Here is a 23,856-nt window from a genome sequence, read left to right as displayed (position 1 = left end):
TGATACTGTGCCATTGTACTCCAGCGTGGGCAACAGAGTGAGACTCCATCTCAAAAAAAAAACAAAAAACAAACCCAGGATCCAAGCGAGAGCCACACATTATATTTGGTTGTTATTGCCTTAAGCATTTTTAAATTCCTGCTTTTATTTATTTATTTATTTTTATTATTATTATTATTTTTTGAGACGGAGTCTCGCTCTGTCGCCCAGGCTGGAGTGCAGTGGCGCAATCTTGGCTCCCTGTAAGCTCCGCCTCCCGGGTTCACGCCATTCTCCTGTCTCAGCCTCTCCGAGTAGCTGGGACTACAGGCGCCCGCCACCACGCCCGGCTAATTTTTTTTTGTATTTTTAGTAGAGACGGGGTTTCACGGTGGTCTCGATCTCCTGACCTCGTGATCCGCCCGCCTCGGCCTCCCAAAGTGCTGGGATTACAATCGTGAGCCACCGCGCCCGGCCTGTTTTATTTATTTATTAATTAAGAGATGGATCTTGCTCTGTCACCCAGGCTGGAGTGTAGTGGTGCCATCATAACTCACTGCAGCCTTGAATTCCTGGGCTCAAGTGATTCTCTCGCCTTAGCCTCTTGAGTAGCTGGGACTACAGATGCATACTTCCATGTTCAACTAATTCTTTTTTTTTTTTTTTTGAGACGGTGTTTTGTTCTTGTTGCCCAGGCTGTAGTGAAATGGCGCAATGTTGGCTTACCTTAAACTCCGACTCCTGGGCTCAAGTGATTTTTCTGCCTCAGCCTCCTGAGTAGCTGGGATTACAGGCATGCGCCACCACGCCTGGCTAATTTTGCATTTTTTGTAGAGGTGGGGTTTCTCCATGTTGGTCAGGCTGCTCTTGAACTCCTGACCTCAAGTAATCCGTCTGCCTCAGCCTCCCAAATTGCTGGGATTACAGGCGTGAGCCACCTCACCTGGCCAATTTTTTTCTTTTTTTGTATTGCATTGCTTTTTTGACAAGACCAGCTAGCTGTCTTGTGGAATGTTCTGAGTTTGCAAAATATCTCCTTGTGTTGTATTAAATTTCCTATAAATTGCAAATCAGATCTAATGACTCGATTAGATTAAGAGTAAGCACTTTTGGCAAGAATATTTAGTAGATGATGTGGTGTACTTCTTGTTGCATTTTTCCAAGGACCACACGGTGCAAAGTTGTCCTACTATGAGTGATGCAGTTTGATCATTTATGTACTTGGGTAAGGTGGTAACTGCTAGATCTCTCCATTTGAAGTTGCTTTTAAAACTTTGTTATTTTTCCTACTCGGGAGCCTGAGGCAGGAGAATCGCTTGAACCCAGGAGGCAGAGGTTGCGGTGAGCCGAGATTATGCCATTGGACTCCAGCCTGGGCAACAAGAGCGAAACTCCGTCTCAAAAAAAAAAAAATTGTTATTTTTGAGACAGGCTGCAGTGCAGTGGCCGTCATCATGGCTCACTGTAGCCTGGACCACCAGGGCTTAAGTGATCCATCCACCTCAGCCTCCCAAATAGCTAGGACCACAGGCGTGTGCCACCACGCCAGATAATTTTTGTATTTTTAGTAGAGATGGTATCTTAAACTCCTGAGCTCAAGCGATCCGCCCGCCTCAGCCTCCCAAAGTGTTGGGATTATAGACGTGAGCCACTACTCCTTGCCCATGTGAAGTTACTTAAAAAAAATATATATATATGTGTATATATGTATATATATATATTTGCAAATCTGTGTGGTGATATTTGATATTTGGTGTCATGATAATATCCTGTTCCTAACAACCTTTCTCAAAATTTTAATGATTGATACACTTGCCTGAATCAATTATTTCATTCTGGGTTGCAGAATGGTGACTTTTTAACTCTCATTCCTTTTATTTCTTTCATTCCTTCTACATTTATTACATGGAACTCTTTAAAAAAGAGCTTTCCCTTATCAATTACAGATGAACTACATATAGTTCTTCCTAAAAGGAAAGTTAAATGCTTAATTCTTTCCTTTTAAGAGTAAGGAGTTGATACAATGGTCACCTCTAACGTGGCAAGTTAGTTTTTTTCCTTTTTTTTTTGAGTATCCCTGTAGATTACTATCTTCATCCTTTCTCATTCTCTTTCCACCCATCCCTTTTTCCTCCCCACTTCTCGATCCATGGCGACTGCTCCGTCTCCGCACTAACACCTGAACTTTCCAGCCAGTCCACTAGGGGCCACTGGTTTCCTTCCCGCCCCCACGCTCCCTCTCTATCGCAATTCGTCGCTTGCTAGCAGCCGTTGTCTCGCTGGTGCCTACGCTGTCCAAGGAGCCGCTCTAGGCTTTTGGGAGGCCGTCTGCATTGCGTGGGGAAGGCTTGGACGACGCAATCGCCTCGCTGGCCCCCGGGGCGGTTAGCGCTTCCGGGGTCGAAGGGTGCGCGGGGTTGAAAGCAGGCCGCTCCGCCCCGTCCCCCTCCCAGACCAGCAGAGGCAGCAGCCGGAGCAGCCGCAGCCTGCGCCCTCTCCCGCCCGCCCGCCCTCCGCCCGCCCGCCCGCCCTCCGCCGCCCTCCACCCGCCCCGGGGTCTCTTTCCCCCTTCCTCCTCCTCCTCCTCCACCCCCCCTTCCTCCTCCGCCCGCCCGCGGGGCCCCCCTCGCCTTCCCGCCCGCCCCTATTGTTCCGCCCCCGGCCTCCCGCCCTTCCCCTTCCCGCCCGCTCCCCTTTTCCCCTCAGTCGCCTCGCGCCTGCAGGTAAGCCTAAAAATTTCCCCTGCGCCCCCGGCCATGGCTACAATTTCCACTTTTGTCTTATTTCTTAGCCGGCTCGGGTCCTAGTCACGAGCCGCGGTCTCGCGTAGTCCCGCGTGAGCGCCTACCACCTCACTGTGCCTGGCCGGTCATTCACGCGAGGCCCTGGCTCTGGCGCGGCCTAGTAGGCCTCGCGCAAGGCCTATTCCCCCCTCCCCCCGCTTTTTCCCGGTGGCGGCTGCGCAGGAGTCAGGGAGGGCGCGCGCGCGGCAGGGGGGGCGGCGGTGGATTTGTTGGTTGTGGGGGGTTGGGGGAGGCGATGGCCGGCTTGCTGGCCGGGCGGGTGAGCGCGGCTCCCCGCGGGGGTCAGGCGCTGGCGCAGCCACACGAGGAGGCGCTACTAGTTCGGCCCCTCCCCCTGTATCGCAGCGCCCCCCCACGACCGAACCGTTTATTTTTCTCCCCTCTTCTTTCTAGTCGAGGGAAGGGGGGGCTTTTTTTCTTAAGTGGAAAATGCTTGGATGCCCGAGGGGAGAGGGGGCTGCGGAGTTAAAGAAAAGGGTAGACGGGCTGCCGGTTGCCGAGTTAATCAGGACGTTTCTCGGGGTAACGAATTTTTAAATTACAAAAAATGCCTGCCGATGTAAACCCAGACCGAGCTGTTTATGGAAGGGATATTGGACAGCAGTGTTAGCAGCTGGATTTCTGGAATGGGGTACATTTATCTTGACCTAGTCAGGAGGGAAATTCGACAGATTTCTTGGATTACTTGGTTTGGAGTTAGAAATGCACCTTTGTACTTTACCTCAAGAAATGGCTTCAAATAGGTTTCCTGTTTTTTTGTCTTTTCGAAGTTGCGTTATTGTAATATTTGTAAAGGGCTTCCTATTACATCTGCAAGGGGGTAAGGAATTAAACTGCCAGATTTTTACCACATCTTATTAAAAAAAGAAAGTCATTCTTACAGACCTAACGCTTCTTCCCCCACCAAGCATTATTTTTCCATGAGTGAAAAGTGTTGAATTCTGGGATTTTGCCAGCAATTAATTGTATTCTGAAAATGGGGAAATGATGTGCTTTGGGGATGCACTTATATAATCACATTCTTGGAGTAGCCAGAGGACAGTTTGCCATATACAGAATGGTGTGACAGCCACTTAAGCACCTAAGATATTTAGGGTATGGGCTTTGTGTTAGAGGAAAGTTAACACAGTGGCTGGTTTTGTGAAGGAGGAAATCTAGCTGTGGGAGGAGAGAGATGACATGTTGAGTTTTAAAAGGACGGATACTTAAAATGTCATTGGGGACATTCTACAACTTGGGAGAGGTCCTTTCTAAAGCTGTCACGATTAGGTGCTAAAGGAGGTATTGAAGGCAAAGGCATATCCAAAAAAAAAAAAGCGAATTTTCTTTCTACACATAACCAGTTGTTCTAAAGCAGAGATGTTAGGAACAATGTTAGGAATTGTTTCATAGGGGGGAAAAGGGCCATTCTGTAGAGGAAAGGTGCATTTGTTGCTGTTCTTAAAAACAAACAATTTTAGCAATGCCAGTTTTATTTTGATTGTTTTCTTTGGAAGGAAATTTAAGATTTAATAGACTTGAAATAAAAACTGGATGGTAAACACAAAAGCAAGGAAAACATCTCAAATCTGAGTAACAAGTTGGGTTGGAAGGAGGAATAGGAGAAAAGGACTCAAGCGTACTTAATGTATTGAGTCATTTTCTAAAGGGGAATATGGAACCCCAGCCTGCGTGGAAGGCATCTCAGGTAATGCCTTTTCAGTGAGGATGTTGATCTAAATCTTTTAGAAATCATTTGGTGTTAGCCATAAACGGTTGAAATTTGTAATGTGGGATACATCTCAATTTCCTTATCTAGAAATTGCTACTACAAAGAAAATTTACATGTGTTTTCTCTAGTTTTCAACTTAAACTGCTCCCCAGCAGGGAAACAAGAGGTCATTTGCCCTCGCTGTAGTTGGAGATTGGCTCTCATGATTTCCAGGTGTTTCTGAATTCTTTGAAGCTTTTTCTGCTGAAGGACAAGTGGTGCACGTTCAGCAGTTCCCTTAGAACCATTGCCAATTGAAGGAACCTTGTTCATCCCCAGAGTCAGCGGAAACCCTGTCATTAATGAGAGGAACTGGAAAGTTGCCTTCTATACTCTGTAACAGAACCTGAACTATATATTTTGTCATGCAGTTGTGCTTGGTGTTGTATATAAGTCTGACATACTGTCATTTAAGGAAAAGTGTAAAGTAGAAAATATTGATGAGGTGAAAATAACTTGGGAAATAATAACCTTGTTGTTTTCCTCCTCTGATTTTGGTCATGTTTGCATTTTAGTTTTTGGCTTTCACCCCCCACCAGTGACCAAAGACTTGACCACTCAAAGTCCAGCTCCCCAGAACACTGCTCGACATGGACACCGGTGTGATTGAAGGTGGATTAAATGTCACTCTCACCATCCGGCTACTTATGCATGGAAAGGTATGCTCCAGCTTGGGAAATTAGGTCATAGTAACTGCCAGGGGAGGGGCCAGAAGAGCAGACATGCATCTTGGAGCTCATCAGATTAGCACTGTGGGGCATCTGGCTTTAGCACATTTCCCTAATGGAGTAGAAGCGAGTGTAGTAGGAAAATGGACAGACTTGACTAGGAAGCTCCACTGAGCAGGAAAGGCTTAATTAGACGCTGGAGCCAAAAACTCTCCATACCTGGATGGTAAAGTTTTTCTCATGGAGATTGCTTATAGCAAGTCCACTACACTCCCCCTAATAAATCTTCAAATCTTTCCAATCTTTTGGGGTAATAATTACCATAGATAGTCTGTTGGCTGGACAGTTAAAATTCCTCTTCATAATGAATACTTCATTAGAACATGTAGAAAAAGGAAAAATAAAATATGTTTTTAAAAAGGAATACTTCTGAGTTTCCTCTTACTGACATTAGTTTTCTCCATTGCAGGAAGTTGGCAGTATCATCGGAAAGGTAAGACAATTTCACTTCAACTTCAATTACCATTTAGTCATTCTGGATTGAAGTAGCAGTTGGAGCTCACGCTTGACTTTTCCTTTACAGAAAGGAGAATCAGTTAAGAAGATGCGCGAGGAGGTAAGTTATGAAAGACTTTGAGATTGTTAACTTTGGGAAGTAAAAAACTTTAAAACAACTGATAATTCTTTTTCAGAAATTAGGGAGGAAGGTCTCAATAAGGGAAATACGTATTTTTTTTTCAGCTTGGTTATTTGTAATGACAATCTGGGAAGTGTATTTTTTTTCCCCCGTTTTTGGGAAGTGTGGTTTTGACAAGTCATAGAATTCATTCAAGACTTAAGGCAGCTGCTGTAGGCTATATTTGAGGATAGACATGGAGCAGCAGTGTTTGGAATGATGCTGACTTTGCTTTGCATCAGGATCATGTACATTGGCAGCTCCTTGTCTCTCTTACAAGGGACTGTAGATCCTGTACGTACTCAGATCTTCTTTGTCTGTTTAACTTCTTTTGGATCTTGTTTCCTATCTAGAGTGGTGCACGTATCAACATCTCAGAAGGGAATTGTCCTGAGAGAATTATCACTTTGGCTGGACCCACTAATGCCATCTTCAAAGCCTTTGCTATGATCATTGACAAACTGGAAGAGGTTTGTTATCTCCCACTCCCTCATTCTTCATTTTTAAGTGCTTCCGGAGAGCTTGTTGATTTTCTAAGAGCTTTTTAAATTCAAGGACAAACTGGACCATGAGACTCTGTAAATGGGTCCTTAGCTTCCTGTAGCCTCCCACAAAATTCACCATTTGTAGTTTAAAAAAGAGTCACTTGAGGCTGGGCGCGGTGGCTCATGACTGTAATCCCAGCACTTTTGGGAGGCTGAGGCGGGCAGGTAAACGAGGTCAGGAGTTCGAGACCAACATAGTGAAACCTTGTCTCTACTAAAAATACAAAAATTAGCCAGACATGGTGGTGTGCACCTGTAATCCCAGCTACTCAGGAGGCTGAGATAGGAGAAATGCTTGAACCCGGGAGGCGAAGGTTGTGGTGAGCTGAGATGGCGCCACTGCACTCCAGCCTGGGAAACGGAGTGAGACTCTGTCTCAAAAAAAAAAAAGTCACTTGAATCATCAAAACAGTTTTGAGTTTTGCCATGAACTTAATATAAATAATTTGCGTGAAAAGCATCTGTTGAAAGTATGCCATTGCTTTGGTAAAAGGCTTGAGTATATACCACACTAATACGGTTTACCTGACGTTATAAACACACATAATCTTCCAATCCTGATGCTTTTAGGTTAAAAAGTCAATCTACTAACATTGTGTCAAAATTACACTTGTTGGGGAGAGACCTAGGTTATCAGAAGGAAAATACACCAGAGGTGTTATCAAGAGGAAGTTTTTCCTCCACCAACCTTCAGAGGCTGAACTATTGTCCTGGGTCTTGTATTTGGTCCTTCCCTCTCCCCCTGCTGCAGTAATGCATCTAATTGTGCAATTGATACCACAGGCTGCCGCTTCCTTGGTGGTTGGTACTTAATGGTGCATGAAATCTTATCCTTGCCAAGATTAGAAATGTTATCTTTTGACCCCCAGGATTCTGGAAGTCCAGAACTCATGACTTAAAAAACACATTTTATTCTTTTCTTTAATAAGAACGAACTTGAACTACTTTTTTATACATCATAGTATTTATTATTTTTTTTTTCTTTTGAGGCAGGGTTGTGCTCTGTCACCCAGGCTAGAGTGCAGTGGTATACCTGTAGCTGTCTGCATCCTCCCAGGCTCAAGTGATCCTTCTGCCTTAGCTTCCTGAGCGGGCTGCAGGTGCATGCCACCCTGCCTGGATAATTTTTTAAAAACCTTTTCTTGTAGAGATGGGAGCTCGTTATGTTTCCCAGGCTGGTCTCAAACGCCTGGCCTCAAGTGGTCCTCCTGTCTCACTTCCCAAAGTGTTGGGATTACAGGTGTGAGCCACCATGCCCAGCCTGAACTTTTTTTTTTATTTTTTGAGACAGGGTCTTGCTCTGTTACCCAGGCTGAAGTACAGTCGTGTTACCATGGCTCACTGCAGCCTCATTTTCCTGTGCTCAAGTAGTCATCCCACCTAAGCCTACCCAGTAGGTGGGACCACAGGCATGAACCACCATGTCTGGCTAGTTTTCGTGCGTTTTGTAGAGACCGAGTCTTCCTGTGTTGCCCAGGCTCGTCTTGAACTCCTGGGCTCAAGCAATCCTCTTGTCTCAGCCTCCCAAAGTGCTGGGATTACAGGCACAAGCCACCATGCCTGGTCTTTATTTTATTTAAAAAAAAAATTTTCTTTTTTTTTTTTTTTTTTTTTTGAAAGAAAGCTAGAGTACAAACTTTATTCCTTAAACAAGGAATAAACGTGTCCTTGTCTTTAGGGTTCTTAACTGCTTTAGCAGTTTCCAGGTCTGTTGTTATCAGCCTAGAGATTAGGCTAATAAGTGATACTTAAACCACTTAATCTTCAGAAGGCTAAATTTAACTAGATTAAAACCATGACTTTGGATGCAGCATGTGTTTATGGGAAAGACTATATAGGCTTTGAACCAATACAGTCAAATCTATAGGTTTGTTTGTTTTGTTTGTTTTGAGATGGAGTTTCCTCCTTGTCGCCCAGGCTGGAGTGCAGTGGTGCGTTCCCAGCTCACCGTAACCTCCGACTCCTGGGTTCAAGCGATTCTTCTGCCTCGGCCTCCCGAGTAGCTGGAATTATAGGCGCCCACCACCATGCCTGGCTAATTTTTGTATTTTTAGTAGAGACGGGGCTTCACCATGTTGGCCAGGCTGGTCTCGGACTTCTGACCGCGGATGATCCACCTGCCTTGGCCTCCCAAAGTGCTGGGAATACAGGCCTGAGCCACCGTGCCCTGCCTGTGTTTAGTTTTCTAACAGGGTAGAATTGGTGTAAATAAGGTTGCATTGTTTTATATCTTTCGTTTTTGTTTTTGCTTTGTTTTGAGATGGAGTCTCATTCTGTTCCCCAGGCTGGAGTGCAGTGGTGCAATCTCAGCTCACAGCAACCTCTTCCTCCCGGATTCAAGCAATTCTGCCTCAGTCTCCCGGGTAGCCTGGACTACAGGCGCATGCCACCACATCCAGCTGGTTTTTGTGTTTTTTGTAGAGACGGGGTTTCACCATGTTGGCCAGGCTGGTCTTGAACTGCTGACCTCAGGTGATCACCTGCCTCGGCCTCCAAAAGTACTGGGATTACAGGTGTGAGCTGCCGTGCCCGGTCTGTTTTATATTTTTTCTTAATATTTGATTTAATTTTTTTTTTTTTTTTTTTTTTGAGATAGTCTCACTCTGTTGCCTAGGCTGGAGTGCAGTGGCACGATGTTGCTCACTGCAACTTTGTCTCCTGGGTTCAAGCGATTCTCCTGCGTCTGCATCCTGAGTAGCTGGCTGGGACTACAGGTGCCAGCCACCATGCTCGGCTAATTTTTGTATTTTCAGTAGAGACGGGGTCTCACTATGTTGGCCAGACTGGTCTTGAACTCCCTGACCTGAAATGATCTACCTGCTTCAGCTTCCCAAAGTGCTGGGATTACAAGCATGAGCTACCGTGCCTGGCAGTATTTGATTTAATTTTGACATCACCTTTTTTCCCCATTGCCTGGCCAAGTGTAACTGCAAAACAGATTATCACTTTTTTTTTTTTTTTTTTTGAGACGGAGTCTCGCTCTGTCGCCCAGGCTGGAGTGCAGTGGCGCGATCTCAGCTCACTGCAAGCTCTGCCTCCCAGGTTCACGCCATTCTTCTGCCTCAGCCTCTCTGAGTAGCTGGGACTACAGGCGCCTGCCACCACGCCTGGCTAATTTTTTGTATTTTTAGTAGAGACAGGGTTTCACCGTGGTCTCGATCTCCTGACCTCGTGATCCGCCCGCCTCGGCCTCCCAAAGTGCTGGGATTACAAGCGTGAGCCACCGCGCCCGGCCTCAGATTATCACTTTTATCTCTACCAAGTACATTCCTTCAGGGTGAAGGAAAATATATTTATGGTTAATTTTGAGGAATTTTTCATGAGCTTTTATCTTTACATCAAAAATAGTTTGAGAGGGGCATGGTATTTGAACCTTTGTCTATGGTGGGTTATGACCTCACATGTCCTAATAAGATCAAGGGTAAGTGGTTCTTTAATGGCAGTTACTGGTTTGCAGGGATCTGCTTATCCTGGTGTTCTTTCTTTTCTGTAGGACATAAGCAGCTCTATGACCAATAGCACAGCTGCCAGTAGACCCCCGGTCACCCTGAGGCTGGTGGTCCCTGCTAGTCAGTGTGGCTCTCTCATTGGAAAAGGTGGTTGCAAGATCAAGGAAATACGAGAGGTTAGTGACTTTTGTCCTCCTTTTAGAAATGTTAACTATTTGTTCCAAATTGGCTCTTTGTATGGCTAGGAAAATTAGCAATGAGATGAAGATTTTTATTAAAGTAACAGTTCTAGAGGATTACAATGTGATTGTACTGAAAATAAAACTATCATGCAATAGAATTTTGCATAATTCATAAATTTTAATCAGAACATGAGAAAGTTAATCAGAATTTTCAGCTATTACATACAACAAGTTTGTATTTTTTTTGGCAACTTTTCCATGAGGCTACATAGTTCTTTTTCATGTCTCAAGGGATGAGTTTGCTATAGTAGCAACAGTTTTTCTATTTTTTATTTTTTAACTTTTTTTGTTTTGTTTTGTTTTGTTTTTTTTTTTTTTTTGACATGGTCTCACTCTGTCTCCCCAGGCTGGAGTGCAGTGGCGCAGTCATGGCTCACTGCAGCAAAACATCGACCTTCCCAGCCTCAGGCGATCCTCTCATCTCAGCCTCCTGAGGAGCCGGGACTGCAGGCTCCCACCACCACACCCAAATTTTTGTATTTTTTTGTAAAAATGGTGTTTTGCCATGTGGCCCAGGCTGGTTTTGAACTCCTGAGCTCAAGCAATCCACCCACCTCAGTCTCCCTGTGTTGATATTACAGGCTTGAACCAGCATACTTGCTTGCCTGCAACGTCATTTTTCTTGACCAGACTTATAAACAACAAGGAGAAAAATAGGAAGATGTATTGGGAAATAGATGCAATTCTACATTTGTTTTTTTTTTTTGAGACAGGGTCTCACTCTCAGGCTGAAGTGCAGGGCATAATCATGATCATGGCTTACTGCAGCCTCGACTTCTGGGCTCATGTGACCCTCCCACCTCAAGCCTCCTAAGTACCTAGGACCATAGGCACGCTCCACAATGCCCGGCTAATTTTTCTATTTTTTTGTTGTTGTAGAGACGAGTCTCACTGTTTTGCTCAGGCTGGTCTCCAACTCCTGAGCTTCCAGTGATTCGACTGCCTTGGTCTCCCAAAGTGCTCAAGATTACAGGTGTGAGCCACTGTGCTTGGCCCCTACTTCCTGTTTAGCTATGGAAGTTACATTGAATTATGGAAGATTTTAATTGTATATAGATGTTACTGAATTTGGTGTTGGAATGAAACTCGAATGGCTGCTTGAGTTTTTGGGAGTGTATCGTACATGGCACGACAGAAATCTTAGTTTTGTTAATTGCTATATTGGAAGCACTTCTCATGGTACCTGGCACGTAGAATGGCCTTGATGTAAACATTTATTCAGTAAGATAATGAAAGGTGGGTGATACTTGTGGGGCTTTTGCTTCGCCCAGAGAACTATCATTAGTTGAAAGGCAACTATTTAGAAGGACCTTTTGCTTGAGAGTAGGTTAAATTTAGGCTGTTATTCACGCTTATTCTTGTCTTTCAGTGGCTAATTTATTTTTAACTCTAATTCACTAAACAGTCCTATCTGGAATAAGGGAAGAGTGGGACAAAGAACAAAAAGGGAAGATTGGAAATGGATAAATATCTACTAGAGTTTTAGGCTCTGAAATTGCTGCTGGAGGAATTGGAAGAGCATGAGCTGTTTTTCTCTGATTTTGAATTTCTTTTTACTCCAAAGAGTACAGGGGCTCAGGTCCAGGTGGCAGGGGATATGCTACCCAACTCAACTGAGCGGGCCATCACTATTGCTGGCATTCCGCAATCCATCATTGAGTGTGTCAAACAGATCTGCGTGGTCATGTTGGAGGTAAGCCCTCAGGCTCATGCTGAGAATGGAGGGAGGGCCATTCTGGGGACAGAGGGACTGATCTATATTTAGTAAGACTATAATTAAGTGAAGCTGTTAAGGCTTCCAGTGGGGGTGGGGGTAAAAGGTTCCCTGAGTTCATATTTTCCTTCCCCTAGCTTTGACTTTTCTTATGGTCTGTGAGCAAAAATAGAAACTGCTAAGCAGCAGTGATCTTTTGGTTCACAGCAGTTGTAGCAGAGTCGGGGAGAAGATGCACTGCATGGACTAAGGAGGCCAGAGATTTATTTGGGTTCCTGAGTAGCTGAATTAAATTACTTTTTGAATTACTGTATTTTGGTTACATGGAAATTTGACATGTTCTTTAACAACTTGTCACTTTGTAGGAGGGTATTCAAAGTGTTATGTAGAGTAGAAAAATGTATGTATGATGATGTTTCCGAATGACTTACAAGGGCCTGATTATATACTATTATTCTATTAAAAGAATAGCAAAATTCAGGAAAATTAAGCCTTTTCAGATTTGTGATATGGAGTTGGTTTCATTGGTGAGAAATGAAACGAATTTTTTCGTGTGAGCATGAGTGACGGGTTCACTCTGTCACCCAGACTGGAGTGCAGTGGTGCGGTATCGGCTCACTGCAACCTCTGCCTAGCAGGCTTAAGCAATCCTCTCACCTATCTCCCCAGTAGCTTGGTCTACAGGCATGTGCCACCACACCTGGCTAATTTTTTTATTTTTTGTAGAGACGGGATTTTGCGATGTTGCCCAGGCTGGTCTTGAACTCCTGAGCTCAAGCCATCCACCTGCCTCCGCCTTCCAAAGTACTGGTATTACCAGCATGAGCCGATGCATCCAACCCGGAAACTGGAATTTTCAAGTAGAGATTAGAAAAACCTTGATTGAACCTTTGAACTATTTATAGATAGTGTCTATATGATTCTAGACATAACACTTGAGTACTTTATTTCCAGTTTTGACTCTATTTCCTATTCAGGCCAAAAAAATGTGAGATACTAAAAATTATCGACAAAAATATATGTTTAACAGTTTTTCATGTTCATTAAATTTATCTAAAATTTTGGAAATAGTGCCGAAGGTTATTACATGGACATCTCTCTTGATGAGAATCAGTTTGAATTGTGTAGTCCTTGGACTTACTGCATTAAAGGCAAATAACTTTTAGTTAGATAATTTGAGATTCGATCTAGCCAGAGACAGTTTGGTAGGTAAGGGGATGGAAATAGTTTTTAATTTAACTGACCTGTGTGAGCTAAAGCCACACAGCTGAAGCAGCTTTGAAACCTTATCTCTTTTTGTTTTTTTCCCCTCTGACTCTCTCCCAGTCCCCCCCGAAGGGCGTGACCATCCCGTACCGGCCCAAGCCGTCCAGCTCTCCGGTCATCTTTGCAGGTGGTCAGGTAAGAAAATTCTTATTGGTGGGCTAGAATGAACAGCGATTATATTTGAAATGTCAACTTTGCCAGCATCACACCAAGCCACTCTGCATGCTTGCTGAAACCTATACTCTGGCCATAGTTTGACCTGCTTTTAGTTTTATTTTTTTGTACTGGAGAAAGCTGAATGCTTTAATTTTTAGCAGGCAATGGAAGTTTTGTAGGCACTCGGAAGAGGTAACTTACTTGGTTACTTAAGGTGGGTTGGGTTAGAATATAAGAGTTGAATTGCCTTACTGTCTCTACTTCTCTCTCTGTCCCCACCCCATCCATGTTTTATGTGTGTGGGGTGATATTTAGAGGTCTAAATAAAAGGTAGCAAAGAATTGGACCTCTGAAGGAGAATCTGGATGGTGGTCTCAAAATTTGGGGGTCCTGAATTTGAGTGTCCTACAAACTTCCCCTTCCCTCCACCTCACCTCCCCTACTCCTACCCCTTCACTCCCAAACTCCAGTGTGTTGTCCCCTAGGCTCTTAACCTCAAACACTGGTTTGAACCCACATGGCATAACTGAAATCAGCTGGGGTAAGAGTTCAGTGTGCAAGAATAGAAGGGGGGTGAGCATGTTGGGCTGTGGTGCCGTGACCTTTGGTGTTAGAGTAAGAACACCAAAGCACCACCGTGGCCTCTCTCTGCTCCTTCCTCGTCAACCTAAACGCTTAATCTTTGGCACATGAACTATTCTGAAGTCAGATTATTATGACAGAAGCATTGATGAGGACCATGGTAGTCCTATGCTCTGATTGTATTTGAGGAGTAGGTAGATCAGGTTTTAAAATACAGTTGGCCCTTTGTGGGTTCCACCTTCAACCTACCTCAGATCAAAAGTATTCAGGGAAAAAAAATGGGTGGTTGCATCTGTACTGAACATGTACAGGCTTTGTCTTGTCATTAAACAATAGAGTATAACAAGTATTTACATAGTATTTACATTGTATTAGGTATTATAAGTAATCTAGAGATGATTAAAGTATGTGGGAGGATATCCTTAGGTTATATGCAAGTACTATACCATTTTATGTAAAAGACTTGAATATCCATGGATATTTGTTTCTGTGGGGGGATCCTAGGACTAATCCCCCACCGATAACCTAGGAACACCTAGGGACAACTGTGTTGGGATTCAGGTTGAAATAGTGACTGATTTTGGTAGCTGCCTAAGCAAGTGCATTGCTCAAAACACCTTTTCCCACTTGGGGCTGGTCTGTTACAAGCATATTTAGTTAACTAGTTCCATCTTATTTGCGTTTGATCTGGGAGCCATTTAGAGGGCAAGCATAAACTTGGGAGTCCATCTCTTTCACATTGTGTTGAATTGGCATAAAAATGAACAAGTTTTTAGAGATTTAGTTTGTCGTGTAGTTATGAGAGGTTTCACAGGAAGGTCGGTTATGTCACAGTGTTAACCTTGAGTCAGTTTAGTACCTTGCTTTTAGAAAAGTACAAACTGGTTTGGTCAAAGGGCTCTCAGTCTAGTTAGTCAGAGTTGGGCAGGATAAGCAAAGGCCCAGAGTCAGTGTAGCCAGAAGGGGTTAGCCTTAGGAGTTTTTCTTTCCCAGGAACTCCAGGTTCCTGCTCTTCTGGATTCTCCCACTCCCCCTTTGAAATATAGAGAGTCCCATACTGGGTGGCAGTAATCCTCTGTACTTAAAATTCTTCCTTCACTTCCTTTTTTTTCCACTCCTCATCACACCTCCCCCTTCATACCTCTTTGCTTCCCTACCTACCCTCCCTCCCTCCCCTTTATTTAGTTGATGACCACCGTCTAAAAACTTGCAGCTTCTTCTATGAGTGGCCCTGTCATGGATCGTTCCCACAGGCCTTTTTAAATATACAATGTCCACAGATGGACCTGTGTCTTTTGTTCCTTTGTGGCAAAGTGGGCTCTGTAGTGGTTCAACTTAATCCCACACTGACCAGGAGCTGGCATCAGCTCTGTTGCCCCACCCCTTCATTCTTACTGAAAATAGCCGAATTGTGCAGTGTGAAATCTGCCACTAGGTAACTTTTTTTTTTTTTAATTCACTGATTACAGCTCGTTTCAAATTGTGTCTGAGCTCCTTTTTAAAGGAAAAAGGAAAAAAATAAGCAACTTTTTTTGTGTGAATTTCATGCTGGTGACAAGGTGCCGGATTGACAGCCCTGGAGACTGAAATCCTCTATTTATCCACAGGACAGGTACAGCACAGGCAGCGACAGTGCGAGCTTTCCCCACACCACCCCGTCCATGTGCCTCAACCCTGACCTGGAGGGACCACCTCTAGAGGTGAGAGGGGATGTTCAGTCTCCAAGGCTCACTCAATCCTTCCGCCTCAGCCGAGACTGCCAACACACGGGGGGCCAGTGGCGCTGGTGATTTTTGGTGCTGTGGACACCACCTGTCCACGGGGACCTGGACTGACCCCCCCAACCTCATTTCACCCAGGCCGCGTAGCCCACCAGATGGTAACACCAACTTTTTTTTTTTTTTTTTTAATTTTTTTTTGTTCAACCCCTCTTCCCCTCTCCCACTCCTCCCACCCCATTTTCACCTTCCTTCCACCCCCACCTGGGTGTACTTTTGGGGGTACTGGCCACTGTGATGTGAGAAACTTCACATCCTGTTAACCAGCCACTCTTTCCTTCCCCTCCCTCCCTGTTCCCTTTTCCTTTCCTCCTGTTCCCTACCCCATTGCCCTGAAGACCCAGCTCCCTTTTTGGGAGGTTATGTTGTGGGGGGAGGAGGGCATAGTGGGAGCTGCAAATGCCTATGGAGGGGAGGTGGGAGAAGACAGGAATTAGAACACAGTGGTTTTTGTTTACCTGTGAACAGCTCCCTAGTGTTAGGGACTCAGTTAGCATCCAGTGTTCTTAAGGTCTTTAGGCAGATAGAAAAATAAGTTGGAGAAAGGGAAGTGTTTTAAAACATGACATGTAGGTTTGTGCAGATACAGATCTTCCACATCACCACAATTGGTAGAAGGGTTGGGGTGGTGAGGGAAGAGATCATTATTCCTCCTAGACTATCTTGTATACAGGGAGGAAGAGTGGGGCTTGGTCAGTCGAGGCATTGCTAATCTCACTTCCCACATTTTCATTAAGAAACAGTTATGTATATTTTGCCTTTGATTGCAGGGAACTTGGCTACCTTTATAGGATTCCCCGGAACAAAGTCATATTTAGGGTTCAAAGAAGGCCAATTTGGGTCTGACCGTATTTGTGAGATTCCATCTACTGCCTCAATCTCTGGCCTCCCCCATTCTCTAGTTCAACTCTGGCTTCCTGGCTAGTTGAAATGTCTTTTTCCCCCCACTGGGTGGCTGTCCGTGATTGGTTTTTAATAGGAACTGTTTTCCTCCTTTTGTAGGCCTATACCATTCAAGGACAGTATGCCATTCCACAGCCAGATGTAAGTTTTGTTTTCACTTCTTGTTTTGAAAAAGCTCCCTCTCCCATCCAAAATTGTCTCACTCCTTTCTCCCAAGTAGCCAGAAGTGAGTTGGGTCTTCAGCATTTGCAATATTAAGTTGTTTTCTTCACAAGGTCAATCCCGTATTTCAGCCCTTTTATGAGGGTAATGCCTTGTTTGCCTTTTAACATTTAACCCCTGAAATTTAATTCAGCACATTAGCTTTTCCTTTCCCCCTGTGTTTCAGATTACCCCGTTTCTAAAAGGGAAATGTTCCATGGTATACTGTGATTTGTTATCTCAGGGCACAGTTTAAATTGACATTGGGACTGTGCTTCCTTGCATGCAGTTCTCTCTTCCATGAGGGTAATGGGAGGTTGGGTTTGCCCTTGGGAACTCCTCAATCTGAGATGACAATTTGAAAAGTATTTGGAGGGATGGGGAAGGGGCTTATGTTACACAGAGAGGGATAGGAACCTGAACATTTCAGAATTCAGCTCAAACCTTTCTTGCTGCTAAAACCTCCTATTTAAAAGTGCTGGTATTTAGACTTCAAGGGCATTTTTTTCTGCACTTTTCTTCTATCCTTACTAACCTTTTCAGGTGCTGAGCATTAGGCTTGGGAAGTTGAGTTTTGGTCTTGGTTAGTGGTAGGCCCCAGGAGAGAGGGAAGCAGACGTGAAGGAGGATTATTTTATGACAGTCAGGACAGTTTATATAGATGAATAAAAATAGCTGTAGTAGTCAGTGTGGCGGTGATGGGACTAAACCCAGTATGGTTTCTTCACCTCTCTCCTCCTTGCAGTCTCCCTGCCCCCCCTCATCTCCTTCCCTCTCCCCAATACTGATGAAACCCTGCATGGTGTGTTTTCCCTAGCACCACTGCACAGTTTGTTTACCTAGCCTGTCTGTGCTTGTCCCTGCGGCAACTGTTGCAATGGCTGCAAACTACCTTCATTAAGTAGCCCCCAAGGGGATGGTTGTTGGGCAAGTGTTGCTGTTGCTTTTCTTTTCCCACACCCAAAAGGCATTCATTCTCTTCCAGACACCCTATTTCTAACCCTTTCCCTTCATATTCTGCCACTCCCCGGGATTGTGATGCAAGCCCCATCCCTACTCTCTGTTGTAGTTTGAGTAGTAGAGTCAATTTTGGGGATCAGGACCTGCATTTTCAAATTTGAATGTGCTTGAGCCCTGGCTCTGTTAAATCTTCTAATGCCAACCTCCTGTTTCCTCCTTGCAGTTGACCAAGCTGCACCAGTTGGCAATGCAACAGTCTCATTTTCCTATGACGCATGGCAACACCGGATTCAGTGGTATGGATACCTCAGTGTTTATTTCTGTAAGGTGTAGTGCAAGAGAGAGGCCAGTCCCAAGGTCTCAGCTTGACATCTGTTTAAAACAGACTTCGTTATCCAGCATCCTGCTGGTTTAAACTTGCCTGTCTACTATGGCTAAGCCCAAGGAGGTAATGTGTTTGTTAACGTGGTTTTCATTTGGGGTCAGTTATTCTAAAAGAAAAAAAAGCCCTGGAAGGTTTGGGGGTGAGGTTTGGGGATGCTTGTCAGGCAAAGGGTAGGCTGATATTTCTTTGAGCCCATCCTGACTGCTGCCCCCTTGATCTGATCAGCACCCCCTTTCTCTCCACCAGCAATTCACAGGCTTGGGTAGAGACCATCCATTTGTGCCAAATTGTATAGTGTCTTTTGTTTTCGTTTTTGTTTTTATTTTGTTTCTGTTTTTGGGGCTTTTCTGTATAAGGAATAACTTGTCCGATAGGGTTAGGATGAGACCACCAAACTCATTTTCACTTGTATCTTAACAGGCATTGAATCCAGCTCTCCAGAGGTGAAAGGCTATTGGGGTAATGATTAAAAAAAAAAAATCTGTAGTATTCTACTGTTATATTAATAAACTGGTGGGAGTCTTGTTTCACTGCCCATGAACCATACCAGCAACATGCACATGGCAGAGAGGAGCTGAGAGAGCAAAGGGGTGGGCCTGGTGCCCCCGAGGGTCCCTTGATGGATCTGGCCAACCCCCTTCTAAAAATGATGAGACCAGCAGCCATAGCTGAGATCAGGACTAAGCTTGAGTGTTAGCCAGCTGGCCTGGTTCAGTCCAGGTGTTGTTAAAGATGGGTATGGGTATTTGCTGATGGGATTTTTTTTCTTTCTTTTTCTTTGGAAAACAAAATGAAAGCCAGAACAAAATTATTGAACAAGAGACAGGGACTAAATCTGGAGAAATGAAGTCCCCTCACCTGACTGCCATTTCATTCTATCTGACCTTCCAGTCTAGGTTAGGAGAGGGGGTGGAGGGCGTTAATCTGATACAGGTATATTTAAAGCAATTTTGCATGTGTGCCAAAAGTCCATGGTACCCATTAACAGGCATAATATTGGCACTGGTGCTAGTGAGCATCAGGTGAGATACAATTTGGAACACAACAGCAGGAAAGGGGTAGAAGTACAGAAGGACTTGTTTAGACATTGGTCCTCTTTGAGGATACCACACTCCCTTGCCCTTGCTTCCATCCCCCATCCCTAATAGGCTGGGCTTTGCAGGAAATGGCATGAAATCAGCTCTTCTGAGTGTACAGAAGAACCTTTCGAGCATTATTTCTACACCCTTCTCCCCCACTCTTTCCTCTTTGGAGGCTTCCAAGTTAGTGATGAATCCCAACAGCCAATGATGCTGGGTTTCCAGTTTATTTCCTTCTGTTAGTTTAATGTGCAAGTCAGTGGGGTTTTGAATGCTGTGCATTGAATTTGCTTGCTCTCTTCTGTCTTTTAGCAGGTTTGGATGCATCTGCTCAGACTACTTCTCATGAACTCACCATTCCAAACGATGTAAGTGTAGTTAGGTTGCATAGGGTGAACATAAGAAAATTGACTTTAAAGAAATAGATGTCATTTCAGCAGTGTCCTGCTACCTTTTTTTTTTTTTTTTTTACGGCCCAGGCTGTAGTGCAGTGGTGTGATCTTGGCTCACCGCAACTTCCGCCTCCCGGGTTCAACCAGTTGTCCTGCCTCAGCCTCCCCAGCAGCTGGGATTATAGGCATGTGCCACCATGCCCAGCTAATTTTGTATTTTTAGTAGAGATGGGGTTTCTCCATGTTGGTCAGGCTGTTCTCGAATTCCCGAGCTCAGGTGATCCACCCACCTTGGCCTCCCAAAGTGCTGGGATTACAGGTGTGAGCCACCGCACTTGGCCTACATGTCCTGCTACTTTTAAGCCCTAGGGAAAGAAACTGGGAATTTTATTATTTTATCTTTATTTTTGTTTCTGTTTTTCATACCCCAGGAATGGAAAATGGGAATTTTTAGACACAAAAATAAGTTGATTGTAGTATGCAGAATTGTGATGACAAATATGATAAGAGAAAATAGATAAAATTATTGTGTGAGGTATGACGAGACAGCAGTAACTTTTTGTTGAAAATAGAAATTCCTGGCTGGGCGAGGTGGCTCATGCCTGTAATCCCAGCACTTTGGGAGGCCGAGGCGGGCAGATCACCTGAGCTCGGAAGTTCGAGACCAGCCTAACTAACATGGAGGAACCCATCTCTACTAAAAATACAAAAAAAGCAAAAAGCCTAGCATGGTGGCGCATCTCTGTAATCCCACCAGTTATTTGGGAGGCTAAGGTAGGAGAATCGCTTGACACCTGGGAGGCGGAGATTGTGGTGAGCCGAGATCACACCATTGCACTCCAGCCTGGGCAACGAGCGAAACTCCAAGTCAAAAAAAGGAAAGAAATTCCTGTACATTTGCTGCGGTTTTTTTTTTTTTTTTTTTAAGATGGCGTCTTGCTCTGTTTCCCAGGCTTGGCTCACTGCAACCTCCGCCTCCTGGGTTCAAGTGATTCTCCTGCCTCAGCCTCCCGAGTAGATGGGACTGCAGGCGTGTGCCACCACGTCCGGCTGATTTTTGTATTTTTTTTTTGTTAGAGATGGGGGTTTCTCCATGTTGGTCAGGCTGGTCTTGAACTTCTGACCTTAGGTGATCCCCCCCTTCAGCCTCCCAAAGCGTTGGGATTACAGGTGTGAGCCACTGCGTCCAGCCTGCCTTTGTTTTTTATAGAAGCTAAAGCCTTATCCTTAGAAAATGTAGTGGTTTTCAGCCGGGTGCAGTGGCTCATGCCTATAATCCCAGCACTTTTGGGAGGCTGAAGCAAGTGGGTCACGAGGTCAGGAGACCAGCCTGACCAACTGGTGAAACGCTATCTCTACTAAAAATGCAAAAATTGGCCGGGCGCGGTGGCTCAAGCCTGTAATCCCAGCACTTTGGGAGGCCGAGGCGGGCGGATCACGAGGTCAGGAGATCGAGACCATCCTGGCTAACATGGTGAAACCCCGTCTCTACTAAAAATACAAAAAATTAGCTGGGCGTGTTGGCAGGCGCCTGTAGTCCCAGCTACTCGGGAGGCTGAGGCAGGAGAATGGCATGAACCCCGGGAGGCGGAGCTTGCAGTGAGCTGAGATCTCACCACTGCACTCCAGCCTGGGGGACAGAGCAAGACTCTGTCTCAAAAAAAAAAAAGCAAAAATTAGCCAGGCGTGCTGGCGCGCACCTGTAATCCCATTACTCAGAAGGCTGAGGCAGGAGAATCGCCTGAACCTGGGAGGTGGAGATTGCAGTGAGCTGAGATCGTGCCACTGCATTCCAGCCTGGGCAACAAAGCAAGACTCCGTCTCAAAAAAAAAAAAAAAAAAAAGTGTAGTGGCTTCCTTTTTTTTTTTGACAAAGGGTCTCCTTCTTCCCCAGGCTGGAGCAGAGAGGCATGATCGTGGCTCACTGCAGCCTTGAACTTCCAGGCTTAAGAGATCCTCCCATCTCAGCCTCCTGAGTAGCTGGGACCACAGGTGCACGCCACTATCCCTGGCTAACTTTTTTTGTATTTTTTTTGTAAAGACAGAGTTCCGCTGTGAAACTCCTGAACACAAGTGATTGGCCTGCCTCAGCCTACAGGCATGAACTGCTGTCCCCCACCACAGTGTAGTGGTTCATGAACATCAGATCTGTGCTGTCCAGGGTCATATTTTTTACAGTATTAGTGCAAATGTTGACCAGTTGTTTTTTTTTTTTTTTCCACCTTTTCCCAAGGCAAAAACACCTTAGGAATTGGCCAGAATTCTTGTTGGTATAGTAAGGTGGTAATCATGGCAGGATGACTTTAAGCGTTTTTGCTGCCAGAAACAGAATGTATTTCTACCTTTATCTATTTCTAGCTATCTAAATTTATTCTTGTTTTGGCTCTGCTTTGTCTTTGGAATTAATACTCTGAGGACAGAAATAATGAAGAGCTAATACTTGGACCTGAGAGTGAGTTGGCTCAGAACTGGCTGTCCCTCACCATGGGTGGTCAGACTGAAAAATGGGTCAAGAGTTGAGTTTTTTGATCAAAAGTGTATGGGTAAAGGGTGTAGGATGAAGTTGGGCATGGTGGTATGCACCTGTAATCCCAGGTTACAGGGAGCACAGAGATACAGAGGCTGAGGTTCGAAGATGGCTTAAACCAAGGAGTTTGAGACTAGCCTGAGCAACATAGCGAGACCCTATCTTTTTTTGTTTTTTAAAGGGCCAGGTGCGGTGGCTCACACCTGTAATCCCAGCACTTTGGGATGCCAAGGCGGGCGGATCACAAGGTCAAAAGATTGAGACCATGCTGGCCAATATGGTGAAACCCCGTCTCTACTAAAAATACAAAAATTGGCTGGGCATGGTGGCACGCTCCTGTAGTCTTGCTGAGGCAGGTGAATTGCTCAAATCTGGGAGGCTGAGGTTGCAGTGAGCCAAGATCAGGCCACTGCACTCCAGCCTGGCCACAGTTGTAGGAGCTAGAGGCCGGGGTGGAATTCTTGGATCTAGCCATGTAACTCTAATTTGGTGTGCCTTGTTTTTCTTTCTCCCTTAAGTTGATTGGCTGCATAATCGGGCGTCAAGGCGCCAAAATCAATGAGATCCGTCAGATGTCTGGGGCGCAGATCAAAATTGCGAACCCAGTGGAAGGATCTACTGATAGGCAGGTTACCATCACTGGATCTGCTGCCAGCATTAGCCTGGCTCAATATCTAATCAATGTCAGGTAAGATTGTCCTACCTTTTATTTATGCCAACACAGTAATATGTGTGTTGGGGAGAGCCGCAGTATATTATTAAATATGGGATTACATGGGCGATGGGTAAAGATGGCCAAGATGATTTTTTTTTTTTTTTGCTAGCCCTACTTTCTTTGAGTATAGCAGAAAAAGTAAACTGCAGTAAGTTTGCAAGGGGTTGGCGGGGTGGGAGCACAGATTGCCCTGAATTTAACTTGATGGTTTGGGAAGAGGGAAGAGTGGCCCATGTCTTCAATAATAGAGTCCTCTGGCTAGAGCACTCACAAAATCAAATGTGGGTCTCTCTTGTTCTACATAGCATATAGACTACTATTTCTTTCACTGATTTGATTTGGAGTCCAAAGCACCCTTAATTGTAATAAGGACAATGGAGTAATAGGACAGCAAGGCAGTTTCTGGGAGGCAGTAATTACAATTTATTCTGGAAACACCCATTTTTCTCACACTGCACATGTGTTTTATTCAGAGCTTGGAACGTGGGAAGCCACAGGTATTGGAATGTTTCGGAAGTGTGAAGTGTGTTTTCTATCTCACCCCTCCCCCAATCTCACCCCTTAATGACTTCCTGAGAGTTTTATTTCCCTTATCCATAGCTAGGTAATGTTACTACTCTCAATTTTAGGACACTGTTCACAGTCAAATGGGATCTTACAGTCATTTATATTACTTGCTTTCTCAACTCATGGGCTGAAGTTACACCCTTAATTGCTTACTAATATTTCAAAGCATTGTTAGCCCTGAGGCCCTTAGGTCTCTTTTAATAGGGAGTGTTGTCTAGTTATAATTTACCTTTCTTATAAGTGTTTGGTCTCTTTGTCATAAAAGTTTTACATGAGTTCCTGAATCTAGTACAGGGGAAAGGAATTCCTAAGTATGTGGTCTGTATTGTGCTTGTACTGACCATGTATATATGCTGTGGTTATTTAGTGCTAGCTAAGAACATACCATTTCCCCAGTAGCAGTCTGACTTTTGCCTTAAGACTCTTCATATCTTGAGGTGCTACTACTCTTTGTGTAGAAAAGCTTTCCCATTCCTAGATTTGTTTTCTTGTCACGCACCAAGCACGGTAGGTCCTTA

The 23,856-nt window shown here is 44.7% G+C and overlaps 1 protein-coding gene across 31 annotated transcripts in view; it reads left to right on the top strand.

Annotated features, from left to right (window-relative positions):
* Positions 1–2,427: 2,427 nt before the first annotated feature.
* Positions 2,428–23,856, top strand: part of PCBP2 (poly(rC) binding protein 2) — a 28,534-nt gene continuing 7,105 nt past the window's right edge. The window contains exons 1-14 of one of the 31 annotated variants that reach the window (XM_012510340.2): positions 2,600–2,702; positions 5,049–5,192; positions 5,671–5,694; positions 5,785–5,817; positions 6,231–6,347; positions 9,916–10,047; positions 11,678–11,806; positions 13,154–13,228; positions 15,439–15,531; positions 16,612–16,653; positions 17,897–17,969; positions 18,479–18,517; positions 19,450–19,505; positions 22,575–22,744. In XM_012510340.2, the coding sequence (XP_012365794.1) occupies positions 5,124–5,192; positions 5,671–5,694; positions 5,785–5,817; positions 6,231–6,347; positions 9,916–10,047; positions 11,678–11,806; positions 13,154–13,228; positions 15,439–15,531; positions 16,612–16,653; positions 17,897–17,969; positions 18,479–18,517; positions 19,450–19,505; positions 22,575–22,744 (1,052 nt within the window). In that variant the 5' untranslated portion in view covers positions 2,600–2,702; positions 5,049–5,123. Of the gene's footprint in view, positions 2,703–3,177; positions 3,306–5,048; positions 5,193–5,670; positions 5,695–5,784; positions 5,818–6,230; positions 6,348–9,915; positions 10,048–11,677; positions 11,807–13,141; positions 13,229–15,438; positions 15,532–16,611; positions 16,654–17,896; positions 17,970–18,478; positions 18,518–19,449; positions 19,506–22,574; positions 22,745–23,856 lie in introns of those variants that run through there. The other 30 variants (XM_030822537.1, XM_030822535.1, XM_012510341.2 and 27 more) reach the window with 30 other exon arrangements.

This window comes from Nomascus leucogenys, chromosome 11 (assembly GCF_006542625.1).
Source record: "Nomascus leucogenys isolate Asia chromosome 11, Asia_NLE_v1, whole genome shotgun sequence".
Taxonomy (NCBI): domain Eukaryota; kingdom Metazoa; phylum Chordata; class Mammalia; order Primates; family Hylobatidae; genus Nomascus; species Nomascus leucogenys.
Note: the sequence above shows the minus strand (reverse complement) of the source record. Positions and strands in the feature narration are given on the sequence as shown.